The sequence below is a fragment of the Rhinopithecus roxellana genome, chromosome 1 (assembly GCF_007565055.1).
Source record: "Rhinopithecus roxellana isolate Shanxi Qingling chromosome 1, ASM756505v1, whole genome shotgun sequence".
NCBI lineage: Eukaryota > Metazoa > Chordata > Mammalia > Primates > Cercopithecidae > Rhinopithecus > Rhinopithecus roxellana.
The window spans coordinates 100,931,113-100,943,218 of NC_044549.1; the positions used below are offsets into that span (position 1 = coordinate 100,931,113).

General features: G+C 40.9%; 1 protein-coding gene across 1 annotated transcript in view; it reads right to left on the minus strand.

The window, feature by feature from the left end:
* Positions 1–12,106, minus strand: part of GMPS (guanine monophosphate synthase) — a 76,725-nt gene that overhangs the window by 25,580 nt on the left and 39,039 nt on the right. The window contains exons 5-9 of the mRNA XM_010365895.2: positions 11,105–11,208; positions 6,484–6,677; positions 6,089–6,254; positions 2,474–2,625; positions 886–1,059 (exon numbers count right to left, since the gene is read on the minus strand). Of these exons, the coding sequence (XP_010364197.1) occupies positions 886–1,059; positions 2,474–2,625; positions 6,089–6,254; positions 6,484–6,677; positions 11,105–11,208 (790 nt within the window). The remainder of the gene's footprint in view (positions 1–885; positions 1,060–2,473; positions 2,626–6,088; positions 6,255–6,483; positions 6,678–11,104; positions 11,209–12,106) is intronic.

The following is a 12,106-nucleotide window of genomic DNA, read 5'->3' on the forward strand; positions in this document are numbered from 1 at the left end:
AAAAGAAATAAAAACACATATCCACAAAAACTTATGACCAATATTCATAGCAGCATTACTTACAACAGCCAAAAAGTGGAAATAACCCAAAAGCCTACCAACTGATCAATGGATAAATACAATGCATTATACCCATAAGATGGAATATTATCTGGCAATAAATAGGAATAAAGTTCTGATACATTCAGCAACATGGATGAACCTTGAAAACATTACGGTAAGTAAAAGAAGCCAGTCATAAAAGACCACATATTGGCTGGGCGCGGTGGGTCACGCCTGTAATTCCAGCACTTTGGGAGGCCGAGGCGGGCAGATCATGAGGTCAGGAGATCGAGACCATCATGACTAACACAGTGAAACCCCGCCTGTATTAAAAATACAAAAAAATTAGTCGGGCGTGGCAGCGGGTGCCTGTAGTCCCAGCTACTCGGAAGGCTGAGGCAGGAGAATGGCGTGAAACCAGGAGGCAGAGCTTGCAGTGAGCCCAAATCGCGCCACTGCACTCCAGCCTGGGTAACAGGGTGAGACTCCGTCTCAAAAAAAAAAAACAAAAGACCACATATTGTACAATTCCATTTATATAAAATGTCCAAAATAAGCAAATCTATAGAGACAGAAAATAAATTATTAGTTGGTAATTGCCTAGGGCTGGCAAGAAAGGAGGAAAGGAAGAGCTGGGGAGTGGGGGCAGGATGACAATGACAACAGGCAGAACGAGGAGTGACTGCTAATGGGTATAAGGTTCCTTTCTAGGGTAATGAAAATGTTCTAAAATTAGATGTGGTGATGGCTGTGCAACTCTGTAAATATTAGGAGGGAAGAGGAGGGAAGAAAGGGAGACCTTCCATGTATCTACTGTATGAAAAAGTTCTCATAAACTTTTACCTCCTCTCTCAACTTTCTGATGAGCTCTGTGTCATTGTGATGGGTTTTGATGAGTTCAGCTTTGCCACTTGCAACAAGGGATGCACTTTCAATTAGATCAGGCCGTAAAGTACCTTGGGCAAGGAAAACCTCCTCTGGTTTCAAGTTCATTTCTCCAATTACTTCATTGGCAATCTATAATCAACAGGAGTAAAACAGCCTTGTAAGAGAAAAAATTTTTTAAAAGCAAAAGTTTATACTTTCAGCTAAATCTCCTAGAGTCCTTTAGAAATATTGACCAGAAAATAAAATCCACCAACCCCCAAAATAAAGTCCTTTATGAACGTGTCCTTTAACATGATTCAAAAAGGTACGTGAGGCCAAGCACAGTGGCTCATGCCTGTAATCCCAGCACTTTGGGAGGCTGAGTGGAGTGCATCACTTGAGGCCAGGAGTTCGAGACCAGCCTGGCCAACATGATGAAACCCCATCTCTACTAAATACACAAAATTAGCAGCCAGGCATGGTGGCTCACACCTGTAATCCCAGCACTTTGGGAGGACAAGGCAGGCAGACCATGAGGTCAGGAGTTTGAGATCAGCCTGACCAACATGGTGAAACCCCGTCTCTACTAAAAATACAAAAATTAGCCAGGCATGGTGGCACATGCCTATAATCTCAGCTACTCAGGAGGTTGAGGTAGGAGAATCACTTGAACCCTGGAGGCGAAATTTGCAGTGAACCGAGATTGTGCCACTGCACTCCAGCCTGGGAGGCAGAGCGAGATTCCATCTCAAAAAAAAAAAAAAAAAATAGCTGGACATAGTGGTGCATGCCTGTAATCCCAGCTACTCGGGAGGCTGAGGCAGGAGAATCGGCTGAACCCAGGAGGCAGAGGTTGCAGTGAACCATTGTACTCCAGCCTAGGTGACAAGAGCAAAACTCCGCCTCCAAAAAACAAAACAAAGGTATGTGAACATTCCATTCAAGAGCTTGAAATTAGCCATTGAGATAACCAATGAATTAAAGTCTATGATCAGCTGAAGACATCTATTCTTAAAAAGTTAAAATAACAGTCTGGCAATGTAAGCAAACGTGTTTATTAAAACATAAAACAGTTAGCTGGGCGTGGTGGCTCACACCTGTAATCCCAGAAGTTTGGGAGGCTGAGGCAGGCGGATCATGAGGTCAGGAGATCAAGACCATCCTGGTCACCATGGTGAAACCCCGTCTCTACTAAAAGTACAAAAATTAGCTGGGCATGATGGTGCACACCTGTAGTCCCAGCTACTCAGGAGGCTGAGGCAGGAGAATCACTTGAACCCAGGAGGAAGAGGGTGCAGTGAGCCAAGATCGTGCCACTGCACTCCAGCCCAGCCTGGTGACACTCCGTGTTTGGTGAGACTCTGTCTCATAAAACTAACAAACAAACAAACAAAAAACAGTTTCTACTGATCAATATAATGACAATATACAGTAAAACTCTCAGCCACATAAGAAAAAGGAAAAAATTAGCAAATTTCGTTATTTGATATAGTGACAAGGAAAAACAAATACAAAGATTCACATCAAAAACAGTACATGTTGAGGACATTAAAAACAAAGGTACCTTAACAAAAGTATCCCCAATGATTTTTCTTTTCTCTTCAGGACTTGTGGTCATATTTAACGTTTTGCTAATTCTTTTCCGTGGGGTTCTATCTTCATCTGATATCGGTAGGGTTGTTGTTCCATTGTAGAAAGAATGAGCAGCATTTATCACTAGAGGAAAGGGGAGAAGCAGTTTAAATTGGTATAACATGTTTTTTTAATCAAAAATAACAAGTCAAACTACAGAAAGAAAAGTTACTTATTTTCCAGGCTGAAGAAGAGTCCATGGTTCCTTTGATCTCCCCTAAATCTGCCTACGAATTTCAATGAACTATCAATATTCAAGAATTACTGGCCAGGCCCAATGGCTCACACCTGTAATCCTAGCACTTTGGGAGGCCGAGGCAGGCAGATCATGAGCTCAGGAGATCGAGACCATCCTGGCTAACATGGTGAAATCCCATCTCTACTAAAAATACAAAAAAATTAACCGGGTGTGGTGGTGGGCACCTGTAGTCCCAGCTACTGAGGAGGCTGAGGCAGGAGAATGGCGTGAACCCAGGAGGCGGAGCTTGCAGTGAGCCGAGATCGTGCCACCGTAATCCAGCCTGGGCGACAGAGCAAGACTCCATCTCAAAAAAATAAATAAATAAATAATAAAAACAAATAAATAAATAAAAAAGAACTATCAATACATCCTGAGTAAAAGAATTCAGATACAGGCACTCATTAAATGTTGTTTCTGTGAGAATCTCCTGGCATTTAGATCTAGGGCCATGACATCACAAATTATGCTGATTAGGACTGGCACGGTGGCTCACGCCTGTAATACCAGCACTTTGGGAGGCCAAGTTGGGTGGATCACTTGAGGTCAGGAATGTGAGACCAGCCTGGCCAAAATGGCAAAACCACATCTCTATTAAAAACACAAAAACTAGCTGGGCATAGTCGCACATGTCTATAATCCCAACTACTCAGAGGCTGAGGCAAGAGAATTGCTTAAACCTGGGAGGCAGAGGTTGCAGTGAGCCGAAGTCGCGCCACTGCATTCTGGCCTGGGCAACAGAACAAGACTCCGCAAAAAAAATAAAATAAAATTATGCTGATTGTTTTCCCTCTGTTCAGTGCTTCATCAGAGCAACAACCAAAAGCCACAGCAAGAAGCATAGCCCCAAAGGAGTCAAAAGCACTGATTCCTAAACAAAGTCGTTTGGAATCACACACTAGTGTCTTGTAAAACTGATATTTATGAACACACGTTTAGCAATCCTTGGCTTTTTATTTAACGACAGGAAACTAAAAACTGACTAAGATCTCTATTTGCTAATAAAACTTAGCTACTGGAGGCCTTCACTGTAAGACAACAAGGCAGCTATTTCACTGTGGAAAAGCCAGTGAATTTGTAGGTCTTTCCTGAACCTGGTCAACTACCCAGAGAAGACATCTACTCTCCTGTCTATTGGCATTCTGGCAGTTGAACAGAAGAAGTGGTAGCAAGAGGGAGTTGCCATTCAGCATAGAGACTTTTACTTAATCCTGTTCTTAATGTAGAGTCTTACCTCCACCTTGCTTAACTATGCCTGGTATTAGTAGGCTCAAGTCCAGAACCTCTCTTGTTTAGCCCCTCTAGAGAATATATCCACAGTGTTCTGATGGGGAAGGAGAGTGCAGTTTGCTCCTGTGCTAAGGAAAAGGATCTGCTTCTCAGATATTTAATCCATTTTAGGCTAACCCAGAGACCAATGCCCCAAAAAGAACCCAATGCTTCAAATTCCTGAGCCTCCTCAGAAGTCTACAGCACAAATCAGCTTGCTTTTTGTTGGCTTCCTTCCCACCCCACCCCAAGGTTGTGAATTCCTCCATTCTGCTATGTCAGTTACCAGGGACACATCCAAGTTTTGAAGGCCTCCTTCAAGAAACAGAACAAATAAGATATTAAAAATCTTAAGTTATACTAGGATGGCTACCAAGTACTTAACTATACACACAAATAATTGCAAATCACATATATACCTCTAAACCCATACTAAGCACATCCCCAGCTCATCTTTGTCTTAGCCTGATCTCAAAATGCCCACGGCCATTCCAGCACCACCTAACAGAGAACAAGTTAGAGTTGAAAGAAAATAAACAACTACAAATTATCAAAATATCTTACTTGCAAATTTCACAAAAACATATGACCATGTGAAGATACCACTGGGGACCCTCCCAGGATGTTGAGAGAGACCTCCCTAGCTTAAACAGAGAAAATCCACCTCTACCCATCTGCTTTCCACTTCCCAATATTTTATTGAAAGCATCTGTCTGCTATCATCTCCTCTATCCCTCATCCTTATGGTATTACACTGTTTTATGCTTTTACTGTTATTTTAGAGAAGTTTCAAAGAAATAGACTCATGTTCACATCATGCTTACCTACAAGTCTTCATTTTATTCAGCCTTTTGGTATCAATTCCAATTAATTCAATAATATGTACAATAACTTGTATCATTAAACCACTGACCTCATTTCATTATAACTATTAATCTATCAATTGCACCTTTTTTTTTTTTTTTTTTTTTTTGAGAGAGTCTCGCTCTGTCGCCCGGGCTGGAGTGCAGTGGCCGGATCTCAGCTCACTGCAAGCTCCGCCTCCTGGTTTCACGCCATTCTCCTGCCTCAGCCTCCCGAGTAGATGGGACTATAGGCGCCCGCCACCTCGCCCGGCTAGTTTTTTGTATTTTTTAGTAGAGATGGGGTTTCACCATGTTAGCCAGGATGGTCTCGATCTCCTGACCTTGTGATCCGCCCGTCTCAGCCTCCCAAAGTGCTGGGATTACAGGCTTGAGCCACCGTGCCCAGCCTGCACCTTGTTTTTAAAAAGTATAAAAGGTATCTACAAAAGTAAATGTTATTAAGGACTAAGAAATTTATTAGTGGCCCTTTAAAAAACAAGTAACTATAGAATCTTCACCTCTCCGACAATAAGCTTTTCTGTTTGCAAAATAATCTGTATATCCATACCTGAGGAGGGTTTGGGTAGCCTCATGCTATATAAATATCGTGAAATAGAGTGGGAAAAGATAATTTCTTTTTCTTTTTTTTGAGATGGAATTTCGCTCTTGTTGCCCAGGCTGGAGTGCAGCAGCATGATCTCTGCTCACTGCATCCTCCACCTCCCATGTTCAAGGGATTCTCCTGCCTCAGTCTCTCGAGTAGCTGGGATCACAGGCGCCCACCACCAAGCCTGGCTAATTCCTTATATTTTTAGTAGAGATGGGGTTTCATCATGTTGGCCAGGCTGGTCTCAAACTCCTGACCTCAGATCAATCTCCCTAAGTGCTGGGATTACAGGCGTGAGCCACCGCGCCTGGCCAGGAAAAGGTAATTTTAACAGCGAATGACTAGAAGAGAACTGAACAGTAGCTGGAAAATGTTAACTTATCAATCTATGTATAAAATTAGCAGAATCAATAGTTTAAAAATTTATACTGAGACCTCCCTTACACCAGAGGTAATTGTAAAAATGAAAAGCATTTTCAACCTTGAGCATACTGAGAAAACTGTAATTGTGCTCACTTAAGCCATAAGACTAGATTTGATTACACAAGTCCTAACATGTAAGTTAACTTTTCCGGGGTTCTTCAATACCTTTGACCTGAATTCCAAGCTTTTTGAGGGCCTCTTCAACAGACTGGCTTTCTCGTTTTCTCATAAAGCCATTATCAATGTGTACAGCAATGACTTGATCTTGGTTCAAAGCACGATTTAGCAAAGCTGTACAAACTGTTGAGTCTACTCCACCACTGAGTAAAACCTACGGGGTAAAATGAAAAATCAAACTAAGCAAAACAAGTAAAAAAGAAAATAAACACTATCAGCTTAAATAGTTACCTAAAAGTGCTATTTATATCAAAGATATGTATGGTAACTGGAAAAACACTCTAAAATTATAGAACATTTAAGGGCTGTGTTGAGGACTCTAGCTCCTGGATTCCAACATTATTGATATAAATTTGTAGACTTCTAGATAATAAATTGCTTACCAAAACTTTTGACGTGCCTACTCTCTCTTTGATCTCTCGAATGCACTCAAGTTCTCTGTTCTGCACCGTGAAGGTTCCACTGCACCCAGCTATATCATAAAGGAAATTCTTCAGTATTACTTTTCCATTTTCTGTAAGGCCAACTTCAGGGTGGAACTGTGCTCCATATAATTTTTTAGATTCATTTGCTATGCCTTTATAGAGAAAATAGTCACAAATTAAAATTTTTTCATGCTGAAAAGACTCAAGCAATAACCACAATTAATTTCTCACAATCTCTGCCTCTATGGTTTAAATTTTCTTTTTTTTTTTTTTTTTTTTTTTTTTGAGACAGAGTCTCTGTGTCACCCAGGCTGGAGTGCAATGGCATGATCTCGGCTCACTGCAACCTCCGCCTCCTGGGTTCAAACAATTCTCATGCCGCAGGCTCCCAAGCAGCTGGATTACAGATGTGTGCCACCACGCCCAGCTAATTTTTTGTATTTCTAGTACAGATGGGGTTTCAATATGTTGGCCAGGTGGCCTCAAACTCCTGGCCTCAAGTGATCCACCTGCCTCAGCCTCCCAAAGTGCTAGGATTACAGGCATGAGCCACTGCTCCCAGCCAATTTTATTTTATTTATTTTATTTTATTTGTTTTTTTCACGTGTTTTGTTTTGTTTTGAGACGGAGTCTCACTCTGTCGCCCAGGCTGGAGTGCAGTGGTGCGATCTCGGCTCACTGCCACCTCTGCCTCCCATGTCCAAGCGATTCTTCTGCCTCAGTCTCCCGAGTAGCTGGGACTACAGGTGCCTGCCACCACGCTCAGCTAATTTTTTAAATATTTTTAGTAGAAACGGAGTTTCACCATATTGGCCAGGCTGGTCTTGATCTCCTGACCTTGTGATCCGTCTCGGCCTCCCAAAGGGCTGGGATTATAGGCGTGAGCCACCGAGCCTGGCCTATTTTATTTTTTAGACAGGGTATTTACTGCTCTGTCACCCAGACTGGAGTGCAGTGGCGTAATCATAGCTCACTACAGTCTCGATCTCCTGGGCTCAAGTGATCCTTTCACCTCAGCCTCCTAAGTTAGCTGGAATACAGGTGCGTGCCACCACACTCAGCTAATTTCTAAATATTTTGAAGAGACGGGGTTTTATCCTGTTGCCTGCTGAACTCCTGGGCTCAAGTAATCCTCCTGCCTTGGCCTCCCAAAGTGCTGGGATTATGGGTGTGGGCCACTGCACACAGCCTTCTTCCTCTATAAATTTTTAAACTGATCTATCTCACTGGATTTTAGCTACAGGAAAAATAAATACATAACAAAGACAAAAACTACATTGCTATAACCTTTCTTTATAAAGGTCTTTCTTGACACAGCAATTAATGAGCTATAGGACAGTACATTAAGTCCCACACAGAGATTATTTAACAGTATTCTCACCTCTCCACCCAAGTTACTTCAGTTGCCTTGTCTATCTAGTGCATTGATAATTCAATTTTGGTTCTCATGTTGCACATGGCTTTCAAATGCATTGTACAGCTACCAAGTTCTCATATTAAAAGAATCTCACATATCAGACTTGTCAGAATATACTGTTTCTTTCTTGACTACTATTAACCACAAATATATATTCACCTATTTGACTAATGTGTTTCCAGCAAATATTACCTACGGGGCAATAGATGTTAGGCTAGGTATTTTACATGTGCATGTGTTACCCCTATTTCATAGCTCTGAGATATCGAGAAACTTGCATGAACTCTCAGGTAATTAAGTAACTAAATCAGGCCTGACAGGCTCCCTAACTCATACTCATTCTACTATACCACAGTACTTCACACCTTATTTGGCTCTCAGGATACCACTCTCTTGGTTTACTTATTTTACTGTCTATTCCTTCTCAATCTCCTTTGCTGGTTCCTCTCCATCTTGCCCATCTCTATATATGGAAGTTACTCAGTCCTCAGCCCTTAAATCTCTTTTCTAAACATTCTGAGAGATCTCATACTCTCATCACCTTAAAATTCTGTCTGTATGCTGGTAAACCCCCAAATTTATACCTCCAGTCCAGTTTTCTCTTCTGAAGTCCAGGCTCACATATACAATTGCCTATTCAGCACCTTTGTTTTGATGTTTAATACAGCACCTTGAATTTAATATTGCAAACTCAAACTCCTGAGGTCTTTCCAATCAGGTAATTAGAAACATTTTCCTTTTGGTTCCTCAGGCCAAAAAACTTGGGAGTTAAAACTTGATTCTACTTTTTCTTCCTCACTCCATATTCAATCTAACAGCAAATCTTGTGTCTCTCCCTTCAAAACAGTGGAATCCAATCACTCCTAACAATGTCTACCTCTATTACCCTAGTCCTGACAACTTCCACCTCTGCCAACCTGGTCCTAACAACTTCCTCTTCTACTGTTATAAAAAAAACTGGGTTGTTTTCACATAACCAGGAAAAGTTAGGCATGCAGACACTTTGAAAGGTAAGGAGTAATGGAATTTATTGAGAAAAAAGGAAAAATCTCTCAGCAAAGTGAGAAGGCTTCCTGTTAACAGGCCCCCATCTCACAGATTGAATCCCAGGTCACCACACAGGAACGGAAAGGCCAGGTTCCTCCCTCCTGCAAAGGGTGAGAACTTCCTGTGGCTCCACCCTGTTCTCCCAGTAGGCAGGCTGGTGGGAGATTCTCCAGGTACCCTCCCCTTTTATCTTCTTCCTGCATCTATCACTACTAACACTACTATCTTGATCCTGACAACACTGTCTCTCTCCTGGTCACTACAATAAATTCCTAGCTCGTCTTCTTGCTTCTCTTTCACCCTGTGTATTTTCTCCTCATCACAGCTTAATCCTGAAATTAGATCACATCTCTCCTTCATTTAAAACCCCACCTCACCATGAGTAAAGCCAAAGTATAGGAGTGGCCAAAAGGTCCTGTGTTCTGGCATCCAACTACCTCTCTATACCTTCTTTCACTCTCCCCGTCATGCTTACGCTGCTCCAACCACATGGATTCCTTGCTGCTCCTCAAATACGGTACCCACCCAGGATCTCTACTGCTGTTTCCTCTTTCCCCAAATATCCAAAAAGGTTAGCATTTATTTTCTTCGTGTCCAATGTCATCTTATAGGAATGCCTTCCCTAATAGCCTATAAAATTGCAACAACCCTAATCATACATATTCCAGAATACCCTCTTCCCCCTTAGTTTTTCAATGTAAACACTATCTGACTCTGACATATTCCGTATTTCTTTATTGTTTACTTTCCCTTTTTTCCAGTGTTAAACAAGAATTTTTGCTATATTGGTTTTAGGTTTTGTTTTCTTTTTAAGAGAGAGGGTCTTACTCTGTTGCCCAGGATGGAGTGTAGGGGGGCAACCACAGCTCAACACAGCCGTGATCTCTTAGGATCAAATGATTCTTCTCCCTCAGCCTCCTGAGTAGCTAGGACTGCAAATGTCCATCACTATACCTGGTTAATTTTTTTTTATTATTTTTATGTAGAGATGGAGTCTCACTATGGTGCCCAGGCTGGTTTCGAACTCCTGGCCTCAAGCTCCACCTTCCACAGTCTCTCAAAGTGCTGAGTCACAGACCCTCAAGTGAGAGTCACCACACCTGGCCTGTTTTATTCATTGCTAAATCCTTGACACCTAGAACTGTGCATGACACATAATAAGTACTCAAATGTTTGTTGGATGAATAAAAATACACAAGCCTATCTACCATGGTTGATCTTTTTTTATGAAAAACTTTTAGTATAAAAACCATTCTTGAGCATTCCTATGCTAATGTCGGTTAAGTAACTGCAGGCAGATTACTAAATTCAGCATATCCATGACAAATCTTTTTTTCAACTTATTATTTAGCTGTGGCATCTCAAAGAGAACTTTATTGATAAACCCACCTTTTTCTTTCACTGACTTCCAGGACTATTAGTGACCATTTACATTATTCAGGTAAGCAAGTCAAAACCCCAAACAGCCAGAAAGTCAATTTCCCTTCCTCAAAAAAGTAGAAAACAAAACGGTTTAAGAGCATGGGTCAGCAAACTTTCTGCAAAGGACTAGAGAGTAAATAGTTTAGGCTCTGTGCAACATATACAGTCCCTGTATTTTATTATAACCCTTTAATAATGTAAAAATCATTCTTAGCTCCTGGACATTAAAAAAAGGCAAAAGACGAGATTTGACCCACAAGTCACAGTTTGCCAACCCTGGTGAATTCAGGGAAATCTCTTGAGTACTTATTTGGGTGCTATGGGCTATGTATACCTAAGAAAGGAATAAAGACAAGTAACTCCGAATATAGTATAGTAGGAAGACAGCAAGTTCTCAAATTTTTCCTGAGTCATAGAAGTATAGTGTTTTATGTTTGAGAAGCTTATATTAGGATGAACATTTTTCAAAGTATTTCAAAGCAAACCAGTACACCAGTAAGTGAGAGACTTCTGGATAATCCTCTTATTATTAAATTCCCTTCGTAACAGTTAATCCTACATTCATTATCTTTTAAAAAAGAGAAGAAAAATCAGAAGAAAAAGGAAAAATCAGAGTACCTCATACAGAAGCATATGCTTACTCTTCAGATAAAGTTTTTAAAATGAACTCTGCAAAACTTTTAGAATTTTCACCTGCTACTATGTTTCCAGAACGTGCCACAACCTTGAATCCATCAGCTACTTTGTCTACACTATCTCCATGTGTAAGCAAAACAACTTCTTCCTTCTGAAGGCCCCTAAACATACAAAAAATACACAAATATCTTAATTAAAAACATGATTCCTGGGTTCTTTTGTTTTAGAAATACAAGCTTGCCATACATGATTAGAAAAACAGAAAAAAAAAAGTGACAATGGAACACTGCTAGCATTCAAATATTATGTCCATTACAAATAAAGCCAATAAAAAACGATAAATCTTAAAAAAGGCAATCCATAAAAACTGGAAGGAAACTAGAACAAATAAATATATGCAGTTGGTAGTATAACCAGACACACAGGAATAATTTCAAGAGAGTATAGAACAATAATTTCAACATTATATATCTGTTGAGATTTATGTTAAGAACAGACGTATTTCAAAGACCTTAACACTTCATTCGGTAGTCTTATGTAAGTGGTAATAGGACTCAGTACTAAAACTATTATCCTGTAACTGTAAGTACAGTATAGATACAGGCATATGGTAGGTTAAAACAAATAATATAATTAGCAGTCAACATTTTCAGCTTAAGAGTAAGGAGATACAAAATCAAAAGAGTTAGGTAAAAACCCTATAATCTTTCATTTTAACTGGAAATAAGTATACACTAATGATTCTGTTTTCTAATTCCTTTTTTTTTTTGAGATGGAGTCTTGCTCTGTCACCCAGGCTGGAGTACAGTGGCCGGATCTCTGCTCACTGCAAGCTCCGCCTCCCAGGTTTACGCCATTCTCCTGCCTCAGCCTCCCGAGTAGCTGGGACTACAGGCGCCCGCCACCTCGCCCGGCTAGTTTTTTTGTATTTTTTAGTAGAGACGGGGTTTCACCGTATGTTAGCCAGGATGGTCTCGATCTCCTGACCTCGTGATCCGCCCATCTCGGCCTCCCAAAGTGCTGGGATTACAGGCTTGAGCCACCGTGCCCGGCCTCTGT